At 29.1% G+C, this 15,885-nt stretch overlaps 2 protein-coding genes across 3 annotated transcripts in view; one reads left to right on the top strand and one right to left on the bottom strand.

Annotated features, from left to right (window-relative positions):
* Window positions 1–224: 224 nt before the first annotated feature.
* Window positions 225–15,545, bottom strand: Gdap1 (ganglioside induced differentiation associated protein 1). The gene is made up of 6 exons (XM_075368935.1): window positions 15,439–15,545; window positions 14,980–15,154; window positions 11,591–11,783; window positions 7,849–8,031; window positions 5,912–6,109; window positions 225–817 (listed from the first exon to the last, which is right to left on the bottom strand). The coding sequence occupies exons 2-6, from the start codon at window positions 15,151–15,153 to the stop codon at window positions 513–515; spliced, it is 1,053 nt and encodes a 350-aa protein (XP_075225050.1). The 5' UTR covers window position 15,154; window positions 15,439–15,545; the 3' UTR covers window positions 225–512.
* Window positions 14,677–15,885, top strand: part of Myd88 (myeloid differentiation primary response protein MyD88) — a 41,611-nt gene continuing 40,402 nt past the window's right edge. The window contains exon 1 of one of the 2 annotated variants that reach the window (XM_075368933.1): window positions 14,677–14,887. The gene's annotated coding sequence lies outside the window, so the exon portion shown is untranslated. Of the gene's footprint in view, window positions 14,888–15,354; window positions 15,508–15,885 lie in introns of those variants that run through there. The other variant, XM_075368934.1, reaches the window with a different exon arrangement.

The following is a 15,885-nucleotide window of genomic DNA, read 5'->3' as shown; positions in this document are numbered from 1 at the left end:
GTACATAGTAAATAAATGATCACTAAACAATTCACAAACACAAAACTAACTGTGATATCTGTAGTAAGCACAACCTCCTCCTTGAGGTTGATTCAGAAACAACAAACACAAACAAGCAGAAAAAATTATATTGCATTTTTAGGTATGAATAATGAAGGATGGGATAATTTCAAATGAAGGAGGTACAATCAGAAAAAATTAACATTAAATAAGCTAAATATTCATTTTAAAAGTAATATAATATAATTTAATGTAATTTCTACCATTATATGATAATACAATAATAGTACATAAATTTTTATAAAAATAGTTATTACAATTAGAATAAACTAAGCTTTCTTCCACCCATTTCATAATCAAATTCCCTCAAAACGTATCTAAATTATTCAAAAAGCTCAGTGCTTTTTAATTTTTTTTTCCTGATAAAACATTACATCATAATACAAAGAACTGCAAGAATTCATTAAAAAAAACAATAACATACAATAGAATACAGGAGTACATTAAAGGAATTACTTCTTCTTCATATAGAACATACCTCCAAATAATGAAGCGATTAATGTGACTGCACTAAGACCTATAAAAAGATGAGATTGCATTTCTAAAAAAGTTTTTAAATGTAACATATTTGATGGTACAGTTTTCTTGTAAGAATCTCTCTGTCTTACCCTGGCATAATATTCTTCTAAACAAGGCTTTTTACCATTTGTCCAAAAATACGACTCCATTCCCAATAGATATAATCTATCTAATAAAATGGTTAAAGATATATCAGCTATCGTAAATTTATCAGTACATAACCACTTTGTTTTATCATCTGAAATTAGAAAAAAAAAATGTTTAAAGCACTATTTAAGGAGCAATTATTCATACATTTTTAGTAATCTCATAAATCAAGAAAACATGCGTGTACAAATGCACCTTATTAACATATCAGGTGAAATGTATGAACTGAAACTTATATAACACTGACAAACATAATTTTTATTTCCTAACATGCAATACATGATTTTAATCTGTTTTTTAACGCTGAAAATTAATAGTTAGAATTTTAAGCTCCTATATTGTATTTCATTAGCTCATTTTTTATTGTTTAACTTTGTTAATATAATTTGTAAGCTATAAATAAACAATACTAGACAAAGAATTAAATCATATCATAGTCATCATATCTAATGCTGAAGAGTGAGCCTTCATGGACAAGATTACTCATGTCTGTGCAGATCAAAACATGTAGCTGAAAACACAGCTGTGCTGTTTGTATTAAGCACTGGATTTAGGAATGAATTCATTTTGTTCAGTCTTAAGTTTGTTAACAGTACAATGTATAAAAATGCCTCAAAATTGTATAAATGATGTGGATGCCTTTTGTTATGTATGTGGTGAGAGTTTACCGTAAAATCAAATAGAAAAACCATTATAACTTTAATTAAAAAAGCATATCATTTGTACTTTCAGTGTAAAATTGGTGATAAGGATAAGATGTGGGCTCTTCATATAGTGTGCACTAATTGTTCTGTATATTTAAGAGGATGGCTGAAAGGTTTGGCATCCATTTGGATGCCAAATGGCAAGGCTTTGCCATTTGGTTTGGCGTGAACCAAAGGATCTTGTAACTGATTGTTACTTTTGTTTAACAAGTGTGTCTGGAATTTCTAAAAAATCTAAATATACTGTAAAATATCCTTCATTGCAATCAGGCCTGTACCTCACAGTGAAATTATTCCAGTTTCTGTGCCACCTGTGAATATATGTTTTGAAAGCAGCGATGAAGAATCAGGCAGTACTGAAGAAGACAACAATGATTTTGATTTTGAATTATCTTTCATTAAGCCACATCTTACATCACAAGGTGAATTAAATGACTTGGTTAGGGATTTAAATTTATCAAAAAATCAAGCTGAACTGTTAGGATCAAGACTACAAGGTTAGAATGTACTTCAAAAAAATACAAAAATTTTTGGGCTTTCAAAGCCGACAAAAAGAACTTTCTCAGTACTTTATTGATGAAAATAATTTGGTTTATTGCACGTATATTGATGAGCTTATTTTGCACTTAGGGCAAGTTCATAAACCTGAGGACTGATGCCTTTTCATAAATTTGTCCAAGCATAGTTTAAAATTGGTTCTACCGCACAACGGTAACAAATATTCTTTGATACTTATGGTATTAATTTTAAAGAGACATACGATGTGATGAAAGAGGTTCTTGAAAAAATAAATTATAAAAAAAACATAGCTGGAACATATGTGGTGATTTGAAAGTTATAGCTATTTTGTTAGGCATGCAGTTGGCTATACTACGTACATGTGTTTTCTTTGCGAATGGGATAGCAGAGCTAGGGATAAACATTATGTTACCAAAGAGTGGAAGAAACGAGACAGCTTAACTCCAAATGGGAAAAAATATTATTCATGAGCCCTTAGTTGAACCCAAAAAAATGTTTTACCCCGTCTTCATATCAAGCTAGGACTAATGAAAAATTTTGTAAAATCAATGAAGGATAGTCCTGGATTTTTGTACATCAGGGAGAAATTTCTGAATATAAGTGAAGGAAAAATTAAAGAAGGAATACTTGATGGTCCTCAAACAAGAGAGTTGGTCAAAGATGATGAATTTAACTCAATGCTAAATAATGTAGAAAGTGCAGCTTGCGCTTCATTTAAAGACGTTTGCAAAACGTTTCTCGGCAAACAAAAATCCAACAATTACGATATTGTTAATCAACTTCTCATTTTATACAGAGCTGCAGGATGTAATATGTCTTTGAAAATACATTTCCTCCACTCAGATCTGGATTTTTCCCCAGACAACCTTGGAGACATAAGTGATGACCATAGTGAATGTTTCCACCAACACATTTCGGTGATGGAAAGCAGTAATAAAGGGATACAGAATACTAACATGCTAGTCGGTTACTGTTGGACATTAATTCGGGATGGGCCTGAGACTATTTATAATTGAAAAGAATCAGCAAAATCATTCTAACACAGGTACGGCCATGCAAAATTATAAATTTTACAGATTTTAACTATGTATTTCCTTTTTTTTTTAAGCATAATTTATTTAAAACTAAGGGTGAAAGAAAGATTGTATTTACAGATCTGTAATGTATGCAAAAAAAAACAATTCAAGAAATGGTATCATTACAGATATGTAATGTACGCAAAAAAGCAATTCAAGAAAAATGGTATCGCACTTAGAGAAACAATAAATTTTTTTTTTGTCTATAAGTGTAATTTAAGGAATAAAAAAATTAAATTAATGGATCATTTCTGCTGATGTTCAACACTTTCCTATGCCAAAACATAGGGCTTCTCCTTATTTCATACAATAGCTGTAAAAAGGCTCATCCATTACTGATAAGTAACAATATACTTGTAAAGAAAAAAATTACAGTATTGTCAACAGAAATCTGAATTTTAAACTACGTTTATTTTAACACCTTAAACTGTACATCAAGTCAGAATAGGAAAAATATGATTTCTGAAAACCTGCACACCACAAACATCTCAATCAAGTGCGGTGAAAAATCTGGTTATTGTGCCATTATCAGTAGATAACAATCCTCTCATTCTTAAACCCCTAAGAATTGCCAAGATATTTTTATACACTTCATAGCATTATATATCAGTATTATCAATGAAATAAAATGACAGAATGGAGAAATTGCTTGTTCAGCAACGTTAACTGCATAATGATAATTTTTGCACAATTAATTTGGTGACTGGGTAATTTCTTGTAGTTAATGACCCTCACAATCTCCAAACTTTCCTCTCCTCATTTTTATTTATACATTCCTTTCAAAAATTTTTTTTCTGAATATACATTCTTTATAATAAGAGGGGATCTTGAAAAGCTCTTTCAGGAAATAAAAACAAAAAAATCAGAATTGCATTTATGCAAGTAATTATTGAAGAAATATTAATGAAGTTATCAATCGCTATGATTAAACTCATCGAGACATATGACAGATAGTTTTATATTTTATAATAAAATTGTAACTGACACTTTAAATTATAATTTTGTAAAACCTTTAAGACAGTTACATAAATAAATAACTAACACTTTATATCTGGATTGCATAATGTGAATTGTCTAAATAAATAACATATGAGGTATGCTCAAAGAAGACTAATTTTTTCAATAAAAACTTATTACTTTTCTTAAAATTTTATTAAGGTTTGTAGTATCTTCTCAAAGTAGTATCTTCCACTGGCAGTATACCAGTCATAATGTTCTTCCCTTTCTGGAATATTTAATATTTCCTATAATGATTTTAAGGATGGCACACAGTTCTCTTAAGAGTATTTTCCTTAATCTCCTTTGTGGTTTAAAAATTATGTTCTTTCAAGATTGAGTTAAGTTTGATAAACAAGGTTTGCTGGGGCTGAATTCAGAAAGTCAGGTAGGTGTGACAGAATAGTTGTCTCATGTTTCACCCAGTAGTTGTGGATAAGAAGTGATGTTGAGCCGGCATGCTATCGTACTATAACATCCAATTCTGGTTTCCTTCAGATCAGACCTCTTTCTGTATACAGCATCCTTCAAACATCTTATAACATCTAGACAAAACTCTTGCTTACTGTTTGACCATACGGAACAAATTCATAATTAACAACTACTGTAACAATTACTGTACCAGTAAAAACAAATAAATAAACACCTTGATGTTTGAGAAAAATGAGGGAATCTTTTTAGGCATACTTACCTTTGTTATGAGATCATAGCCACAAACACTTGCCTCATCTCCTATGTTTTACAGGAGGTTTTCATCAGCAATGACACAATCAAGATGTTAACACAGCTCTCTTTCTGATCATCAGTCAACAAACAATGCATAAATATTGTGGCAAGGTGATGTATGTCAAATTTTTGTCTTAAAATAATGAGGTATGATTCTATTATATCCTTCTTCAACAGCTTCTTGGATTGTATGGCATCTTCATGAATCATAGCATGAACTGCTTTGATGCGATTGTCTGTTGATAGAAAGACATCAGGTCTGAGATATTAATCTGTCAATGATCTGCTCACTTTAAAGTAAGTAAACCATTTGTGATACTGCAATCAACTACTAATACATTCCTCTCTAGATGCTTGCTGAAGATTAGAAATGGCTCTATAATTTTTTTATAGGGTTTAAAACAAATTAAACACAGTAGTCCTTCAAATTTCTCATATTCACTTAGTTAATAATCCAGCAAAAGGTTTCTAGACATATTTGCTTTAGCTATAGTTGCTAAATGACTCACAGTGATAACATGACATAGCAAACAGCATTATGTTTCCAAAGTTTGCTGCTAGCTGGAGTCAGTTGTCACAACACACTCTGTGCACTGTTTGGTCTTTTTTTTGAAAATGTTGCATTTATATATAGGTAAAACATATACAGAAATATTACTGACTTAGAATAAAATCACTACTAATTTCTAATAAAATTAACTTTAATACCTTCTGGACAGGAGGTCTGACAAAAGTTCATAGTTCAGTCAAATTCTTCCGTGGACCACAAAATTGTCAGAACAAGTGAGACAGACTTTTCTATAAGAAAGCCTGAGCCTGTTGTCAGATGAATTCACTAAAGTGAAAAGAATTTGTTTAAGAATTTATTAGAAATGGTCAATGGAAAATTGTTGAGTAATATGCTGTTTCCATCCTGGGTACTGATATCCCAGTCTCATGGGGGATTGTGAGCAGGATCGATGTACTGTCTGGAAGAGTCTATAAAGTGCTCCCTTGGGAAGACTGTTTGCCTATTCCATATTTCTTTACTGGGAAAAGAGCAGACAGTCTTTTTCTCTATTCCCATATCTTTTCTTTCTTAATTTTTGATCCATTTCCCTTCAGTACTGTCTGATACATTTTAGCTGAACAGTTAATAAATTGACAAAAATACAATTAACTAACCTTTATGTAATTCTAATTCCTTTTCAACTTCAGTTAAAACACTATCGGTTTCATGAAGTAAATTTTCAAATCCTTCTTTAGTAATTATTCTAGTACGGTTCTGAGCATGAGCTTCAACTTTTTTCAATAATATATCCTTTAACTGCGGTTGTTTTTCAGCCACAGATCTTAACATTTCACCAGTCTTTTCATCAGCACCTAAAAAATTACAAATGATTGTAAATAAATTAATAACGCAAAAAATACGTAGAATTAAACAAAATAAATATGTACACTACTTAATTAGGAAATAACTATGACAAAAGATTTTGAAATGCAGAATAAAATATGTAAAACATATGCATTTGTAAGCCCAGCTGTTGGAACAAAGCCTTTGTACAGTAACCTTTAAAAATGTACTGTATTTACACATTCTTTTTAAATAACGTATAAAACAATATATACAATTATAATAAATATATGGAACAATATAAAAGCAGAGTAGTATAAAATTAATAAATACGTATACTATATCATGATTATTTAGTAAAAATTTTAAAGAAATTATATCAGTGTACAGTTCAAACAATAATGTAAACAGTACATCACTTTAGTTCTTAATTCTAAACAAAACGTTATACTCTTGAACTTTTTAAATTTCAATAAAACATAATAATAATGGTAAAAATTTTATTTAATACAAACAGAAGTTTAATTAGACAGATCATATTAGAAAATACAAACATACTTATATAAAATGTAATAAATAACAATAACGGAACAAATTTAAATTTTGTGCACATGAAAACTACACATAATAAATAATAATAATTAACTGATTACGGTAATTTATTTCTGGTTCTTTAAAAGCTTTTCTACATTCAGTAACTCTTTTTAAAATTCTTAAAACGTTCAATGTCATAACGTGTACAGTTTTTAAGTTAACTTTCTAGACATTTTTAGTCATGTGATGAATAACCTACTAACTCAGTTTGGGAACACTAAAATTTCAAGGGTCTGTCAACTGTATACACAATATTTTTGCAAATTTAGCTGAAGACAATTTTCAATCCTCTTGTGCAGATTATGATTTTTTTAGATCACAATTTTTGAATACAAATAACATCATTCATAAATGAAAGCAGGCGACAAAACAATGAATGCTTTCATTTCTTTAAAAGCATGATCGATAAAAATTCAATTAGTTATTTGAGAACATTGCGGTCACAAGTAAATTGGGAAAGTAATAACAAAATTAGCTTTGATAAGAATTTTAACAATTTTACTAATACTTTACAGAAGGCCTTTTTTCTAGTATGCCCTGTAATAAAAAAGAAACAGTTTAAAAATAAAAATAAAAATGCATGAATTATTAAACAGACTGTAAAATCTAGCTCTATGCTAAGAAATCTCTGTAAATTTTTCAAGTATAATTTGTATGATAACCAGAATTGTTTGAAAAACTACAAAAAAATTTATACTAAAGTTATTCGTACTGCTAAAAGATTATGTTATGATAATTTAATATTAAATCCAAACAAAACCTGAAGTTCTGTATAGAGTTCTGAAAGTAAAATTGGGTTTGAACAGGTTCGATAACTATTAAAAATACAAAAGGATTCAACTTCTGTTACTCATCCGCTATTCAGGTATCAGAAGAATTTAATAATTTCTTTTCCACTATTTCAAATAAAGCCGCCATTCACCTTGAATGGTTTTGTTCATGAATTAGTATTTTTATTTTTAATTTTCCATTGATTTCGTTATAGGTATTTTGCATAATAGCATAGTTAATTGTTTTTTTAAAAATTTAAATGTCTATTAGGTCAGTGAAAATCAGAGGTGATTGGTGTTATTCTGAAAAAACTGTAATCAATCAGCCAAACAGCAATTGGGCTAATAATATGTTGTCGGGCAGTATATCAACAAACAAAAGTATATTAATAACAAACACTAACTTAATAAATGTTTCCGCACAGGTGCAATAAATGGAAGCTTTGGATTAGGTGCAAATTCTGGATGTAGAAATGAACCCATTGTTATTACATTTGCTGGTAATTGATCAATAATGTCACGAAAATGTTCAATCTTCTGACGTACTTGTGGTCCTTGATCTGTAGGCATCAAACGAGGAGTATCTCCTAAAATTACAAAAAAAATTCTGTTACTATTGTTAAAAAAATGTTTTTTACACAATCTGAAAATAATAACACAGAATTCCTGAACATTACTTAACTTAATATTAATTAAATATATCTATCAGTGGTTGATAACATTTTATAAAATAAAATTAATATTTGAAAAAATAAGTTTAATATTAAGTTCAAATTTTCTTAAATTTGTAAATTCATGAAAAATAGTTAATTTTGAATTCTCAATCAGTTCTCAGGACTGTGTAATTATCTGCAATCGACAAGTCAAATGTAGTTACTGAGAAATATAAATAACTACATAAAATCAATCAGTTTAAATTGCCTAAACCATTTGATTGGTTTAGGCTAAAAATATACAAACCAGATGTTTGGGACGTAATACGTATTTTTGAATAAATGTGTTGTAAGATTTAATTAAGTTTAGGACCATATTTTTTTTTTAACAATAACATTTTAAAGGAAAGTAACATATTTGAGAATTTATATTTGTTTACAGCACTATAACATTAAAATAAGAGTATCATTTTTTATGAACAAGGTATCAAACAATCGGTCTCAATTTTACAAGTATCAATGAATATATACCCATTACATGAGTTGACGCCTAATAAAAGTTTGCAACTACTTTTTATTTCATTTTAACACCCTACTTTTTATTTTTTTTTGTTTTTAAATACATTTTGGAAGAGAAGCAATTTCTAATTCCAAAGTTTTTCATTCAATAACACAATTCTTTCTTTTGTTTCTAAAAATGAATTAATGTTTTTTTTTTACTTAAAATCGTTAACCATTATAATTTTTATTTATGTACTGTAAGTAATAGTGGACTTTTTTCATTAGACAGTTTGTGTAAAAATCCCTCTTATGAAATATACTTGTTTTAAATTTGTTAAATAAAAGGAAATGTCACTTGTGAATATATTTTTAAGTATGAACAAATTTAATAGATATCTGAAATATTGTGGCCAACTACAAATAACAACATTAAAACAGTAATGAATAACTCATCATCTTCTACAATTCAATTGTAAAGGGTCATCAGAAAAAAAAAAAGATGTAACAACTTTTAGAGATTACTGATATTTCAGTTTTTATAATTCCTTAACTGTTCATAATGTAAAAAAAATAAAATTCTTTTGAAATAGAGCTAAATTATTGATGAACACTGATTTTGAAACTAATATGCCAACATGGAAAACAATATTCAATGAACAAAAAAAATTTCCTTTCTTTAAAACTATATTTTTAAGTAGCATATACCTCTTACAAAGAGCATTTTTTTCAGATACTCACAGTAATCCTACATAGTAGCTTTGATGTAACACTTTTAAAAACCTAAACAAAAAAACACTGAATAAATATAAAAGAATCACTGATGCCCAAATCAGGAAGTGAATTTTATTAGAGAGAATTCTTAAATGGATATTTTTTAAGATTCAGATTAAATTAAATTTATATTTTTCCAATCTATGAGATTAGGGACCTGTAACAGCTGTTTAATACAGTTGTACAACATATCTCCGTACTACAATTTATACAAGATATTTTAACAAAAAAAAAAAAAATGAATACTATAATATTATGTATGAAAAATAAGTGTTAAAACTGAAATTGATATTATAATCTTGGTTAATATTTGAAAAGTTTTAAAAAATCAACTAAACTACTTGTAAAGGTATTTTAACATTTTTAAAGGTACAATTTTTATACAATTTTTCCTGCATCTTAGCTACATTTCACTCATTTTAATATTTTTCAGAGACTGAAGCAGGAACACAGTTTCATGTTGCAAATGGATGCAGCACTGAAAGGTATGTGACCTTTCAGAATTTGATTCAAACATTAGTGCAGTGCATCCAATGATTCAACAATATTGCTCACAGCAGCAGTTTCTGCAGAGACTTAAAATGAACAAAAGCTAGCTCAAACACAGGTAAAGTTTATAATTTTTATCTTTAAAATATTGCAATGAAGTTGATTTTTAAAAGCTTATCAAATTTTAGACACATGAAATAAAAATTCAAACTACTAATCGTTTATGAGAAACGTTTTTGAGAGCAGGAAAGATATAATAAATTAATAAATTGCAACTGTACAAACTGTTATCACATAACAACTGAAATGTGACTGGGACATGAAACGTGTCTTAAAACTGATGACTCCACTAGTAAGTGAGCAAGTTCTTGAATGTAATAGTTTTAAAAAAATTTAATTTCTTTTGGACGAATAACTCTATAATATTAGAATCTGGAATGCCAGTAATTATAGAAAGTACAAAATTCAATATAATTTTCAGCTAATTGTGTTCAAGATACTATAACCGATCGCACCTTAAATCTAATTAAATGTTACTCAAATCTGTGCTTTTTCTGTTATAATGTTAACATAAACTATTAAAAACTATATGAAAGATTATTTTTCTATCAATTATTCAATTTGCTGGCATCCATTTTTGACAAAACTTTCTTCTAAAACAGTTTACACTAATACTCAGACCATTATACTTCCAAATATAAGAGACAAAAAAAATTTACAAATACAAAATAAATCACTTTCAGCATGCCAGAAGGCGGAGGTAGATTTCACCAGTGCTTAGTAGGAGATGAAAAAGATTTCCACCTTAAAATTAAGAAAAACTTCACATTTACTCAATACGACAATGGTTGCGTGTGAAAAAAAGTTTCACATGTTTAGTATATGACAAGCCTATTTTCTTACAATTCCAGAAAAATTTTGGTCATCCCTTGCCGTAAGAGTTGGTTATATAAAATATTGCTTCAGAAAATAGTTTTAGGTAATGTTTAGAGGACTAACGATCACTTTAAACCGATTCAATACTGTACAGGTAGGTATAGTTTTTTTTTGTCTTCAAATCCAATTTTTTCCATCCCCTGGGCTAATGGTTGGTTATATCAAAAAACTTTACTTAGATAAGTTTTAGAACCTTATCCAAAAAATAGTAAGAACTTTAACTGAATTCGATATTTTACTTAAATAATAATATTATGGCGACATTTTGTTTTTCAAAAAGCCAACCCATTTCTAGCCCCATGGTCCGATTTTGGCCATTAATGAACTCGACTGAGATTTTGGGTCAAGTTTTTTTTAGGGAACAATTTGAAAGTGATTGGCACAAAATTACGGCAGGTATTGGGTCTACAAGAAAGTGAAATATGTATATATAAACTTTTGAGCTGATGGTGGTTTTGGGGTCTGGAGATGTGAAATGCGAAGATATGTCAAAATTTTCCAGAAGTTGAATCACGTTATCCATTACAATAGGTAGCTTTCTTATGAAATTTACCTAAAAGGATAATAGATTTAAATAATATCATTATTAATAAAAATGACTATAAACAGATATAAAAATAAAGAAAAATATTTCAAACTTATTTTGTCAAAAATTATTTTTTGTAAATAAGGATCTTTGAGAAAGACTACTGTTAAAGGTAAGAATGATACATCCTAGTAAATTATGTCGATGATTAATAGTTTTATAAATAATAAAACTAAAATAACTTCTCAATAATAAAAAAACTATACAAACCATTACTGAAGTTATCTTCTAAATAATCAATAATTCTAGCTGAATCCGGTATAGTTTTAACACCATCAACTAAAACAGGCACTTCCCCTCTAGGATTTATCTCTAAAAACCATGACTGATACTGTTCACCTCTAGTTATATCAACATTATGTGGTTTAAATGGTAATTTTTTTTCCATCATTGCCATTACCACCTGTAAAAAAATCATTCAGTAAACAAAACAGAACATATTTAAACACAATCAGAAACATTAACTGTTTTTTACACACATATATTACTTTTATTTATAAGTATTTAATTTAAATATACATATTAAACTTATAACTAGGATATATTTTATATATTAGTAACTTACAATTATAAAAGAAAAAGCAATAAGTATTGCATATATAGAGGCAATACCTATTGCTTTTTCTATATATAGAGGCTACATGTTAACCGAGCAAAACACACTTAACATGCACCATCTCTTGGGCCATTCATTTCATTAATTATGTAGCTTAAACAACTTCTCATACTAGAAAATGTTTGTATGTTTTGTTGCAAAATATTGATGTTTGTAATAGGCTTTTAAAACTAAGGAAAATAATGAAAATCATTATTCTATAAAGTTCTTATAAATTCCATGCCTTTGATTATAAAAACTTGTGAACGTGTTTTGATTTGATCCCTGGTCACGATGGGTCACAGGTCGATGGTCACAGGGGCAAGTAAGTCGGATATGGAGGGATCGCTTGTCTGCAAGTGGCAGGAGATATAGGATCAGTCAATGAGAGTTAGATGGACCAATAAACTAATCCTGGGCCTCCAGAGTTGGCTGGACTGCAAACATGGAGAACTGGGATATGGGTTAACTCAATTCCTGACTGGTCAAAGTTGCTTCATTGTGCACATGGCCATTGAGACTCTCCACGAGTATGACTACTGTAGACAAGAAGACACTGCAAAACATATAGTGTTCATGGTCGATAGGTTCTTGGGGCGATATCTAAGATGTTGGTCGAGATTATCTGCACAAAGATGGTGGTATAAAAAATACAGGGGTAAATTCCCCTGATTTTTCATTAGGAGAAGTAACTGATAAAAAAAAAATTCAGTCATTTAGTTATATATTCCAGTTTTCTGTGCAGATTTTACCTTCTTCTACCAAATGGAATTGTTTGCTGGTTTTGTAACATAATGATGAATAGCTCATAACTTTCCCAGTATTCACCCATTTTCTTTATTCTTTAATGATCCTCCACTAGGTTGTTTTTGACCTGACTCACACTATATCCATTCTAACTAAAAAAAAGCCTCTAGAAAGTGGCCATAAAGTCCCTTTCCATGATAAAACAAATAGATTGCTGACACTGTATGTCATCAAATGGCTAAAAGTTAAATCAGCTGCTTTCATTGACCTAGCAGGTTTGTTAGAAGTGTGTTATATATTCATAAGACTATGAAAACAGAGGCAGATTCATTCAGAGTTTTGGTATGGAAGCTTCATTGGTACTAACAATCCAAAAATGGGAAAGAATTCTTTCCCAACAGGTCAGTTCTTGATTTGAAACAATCTGGACATATTTTGAGCCAATTAGATAGCTCCAATATTGTTCAGGAATCTTGTTTACAATCCCTGTTAAATTGACCAGGGAAAGCTCTTAAGAGATGAACATACCCTGTTCAAACTAAACAAAAATAAATGAAAAAAGATCTTGATTTAAACATTTAAAAGCCTGCTTGTGTCATCAGGACATCCTTTAAGGGAAACTTGTTGCCAAGCATTCTAAGGCATTTTCCAAATATTTAATCATGGAAATTGGTTTCCTTCACCAATGAGTGTGCAATTTACTTAATTAATTGACACCAGAAGTGTATTTTTGGTGTAAACAAACTCCCTACTTTTATAAGAAAATCGACCACCCACCCACCTGTAATGACATCGGCAGCTATCTCAACATTTGATAAGATCACAGTTTTGAAGAAAGTGTTAACATTTCATAAGTTAACAAACTTCATTATTGTGCTTTATCCCTTTGGAGCATAATCAAAGAAAAAATCTCCCGTTTGCAATCAAGGAGTTGATGAACTAAAACTGCTGTGTTTTTATGACTCTGAACCTTCAACAAGTTAATGCATTTAACAAACTGGTAACAGTGAAGCGCATAAAGTTATAAAATTAAGTTTTATGTGTAAAAATATTAAAATGTTTACTTTCTTGGAAAGTCTATGTAAATTCTTTTTGTCTGTTATATAAGTTTTTACTAAATTATAAATTATTTTTAATAATTATTAACACATCAACCAAGAGAAGAATAATTTATTTTTATAATGAAGCAAGTTTAAGAAAAGAAACCCATATGATTTCCAATGACAAGATTTTGTGGGCCAGAAATGGATATAGGAATTCCTGAAATAAATACAAACATATTTCAGGAACAAACATATTTCTTTATATTATAGACTATACTGACATTGAAATAATTTTATAATTTCTTAATTAGACAGCATGTTACCTACCCATCCAAAATTTAATAACAGTAAGAATATTAGAAAATAATAACAAGCAAACTGATTGTCTAGTATTTTGAAGAAATAACTAATTTATTTCAACAACAAAATTCATTACTGAAAGATTCTTTTAGTTTCGATTCAAAAATATATTAGCAATATAAACTATTCGGTTATATCATATTCATGCTTCGGTAATAAATTAAGTTAATTATTGAAGAATATTTCCTGTCTGAAAGTTCATTTGTACTTATTGGCCTATCAGTAAAATGACTACAATTCATAAAGTAGAAAAAATGTTCAGCACAACCTTAGCCTTGGAAAGTGACCTACCACAACGTCTTGCATTTGCTTATGCGTTTTATTGTGATGAAGAGAAGGGATTAGGTTCGAGTACTACGCTAAACGAAATAGAATATTTTAAAAGAATAAAAATATCTTAACAATATCAATAAACTTCACAAAAATGAGTATTTTATTTTTTTCGTAAAAAACTCTTTTATGAATACACAAATCAATGGTTGGAATCAATCCCACCACAAGCAATCAAACTATCGTTCACACGTATGAAACAATGGGAAATTATCGAATTCAGTTGGTAATTGCACTTTACACACTTATCATCTTGTGTAATCATGTGATTTGTATTTACTGTTTGTAAACGTTGTTGTTTTGTAACTTTTGTACTTCTTACTTAATTTAATGTAATGGACATGCTATAATGTATTGTATTAATTTAATTTATGGAATTCATAGCGTATAACTGTTGGTGGTACTGAACAATTTCGCAGCATATGACCTCAGGTAGTTCAAACGTCTGGTTAAGTTTTGCTATTACATTAACTTTACAGTTAATTTAAATATTAATTCAACTATTGTTATTTCTTAACACTTACCTTTTGTGCGTAGAATGAATAATGATTAAAATAAAGTATTAATCCATTACCCTTTTCATTAGATTTAGAGCTTGAACTCGACACAGCACTGGAAGCAGCCATAACTTTCAAGTTAAGATGATAATTTGAACAGAAGCGATAAATAAATTTTTTCCAGTTGTGCATATTATTCATTCTGAAACCGTAAAACAAAATTAGGTTTGCCCATAATAAATTTTATTATATTATTTTTAAAATTGTCGCCCTTATTTAAAGTGTGTTAATTTATAATTACGTATTTCTTAAGGACTAATTTTGATTTCGGAAGTAAATAGTACTTCATCAACAGTCTGGTTTACGCTTTACATAACTAAATTTCCCTAAACATAACCTTATTCGTAGTGTTAAGAAACTTTTTTTAGCAATTGTTTTTGTGTTATTTAGCTGTAAGTTATTTGAGTTTTTGTTGTAAGTGATTACCTACTATGAAATTCTCTTGTACCGTATCTGACTTGTGGAACAGTATTACCTGGATGTAGTCACGTTATAGTAAGTTTTAGTCACCTTCTTAGCCTTCTTGATTGCTGAAGCTTCAATGAACTGATTAAGTTCGTTTTATTCACATTATACTGCTAACATAAACATAACAATAAATGTTATTTGTACTTAATGGACTTTAGCGTACTATTCAATTTTATGTGAAGTCGATTAAATATTTTCCGTTTCATTGATATTACCACTGAGAAAGTGTAATCGCAACTTAATCAGTCATTTTTTTACCAATTAATTCACTAAGGGTATCCTTCATTATCCAGAAAATAAAAACCTGCCGTTAATAATGTGAATCGCCCAACCATTACTGATACTCATATACTTAGCCTTAGTAAAAATATCATTAAATTATATTTTTATTGAAAAATAGATGAA

This window comes from Lycorma delicatula, chromosome 6 (genome assembly GCF_047948215.1).
Source record: "Lycorma delicatula isolate Av1 chromosome 6, ASM4794821v1, whole genome shotgun sequence".
Lineage (NCBI taxonomy): Eukaryota > Metazoa > Arthropoda > Insecta > Hemiptera > Fulgoridae > Lycorma > Lycorma delicatula.
Note: the sequence above shows the minus strand (reverse complement) of the source record. Positions and strands in the feature narration are given on the sequence as shown.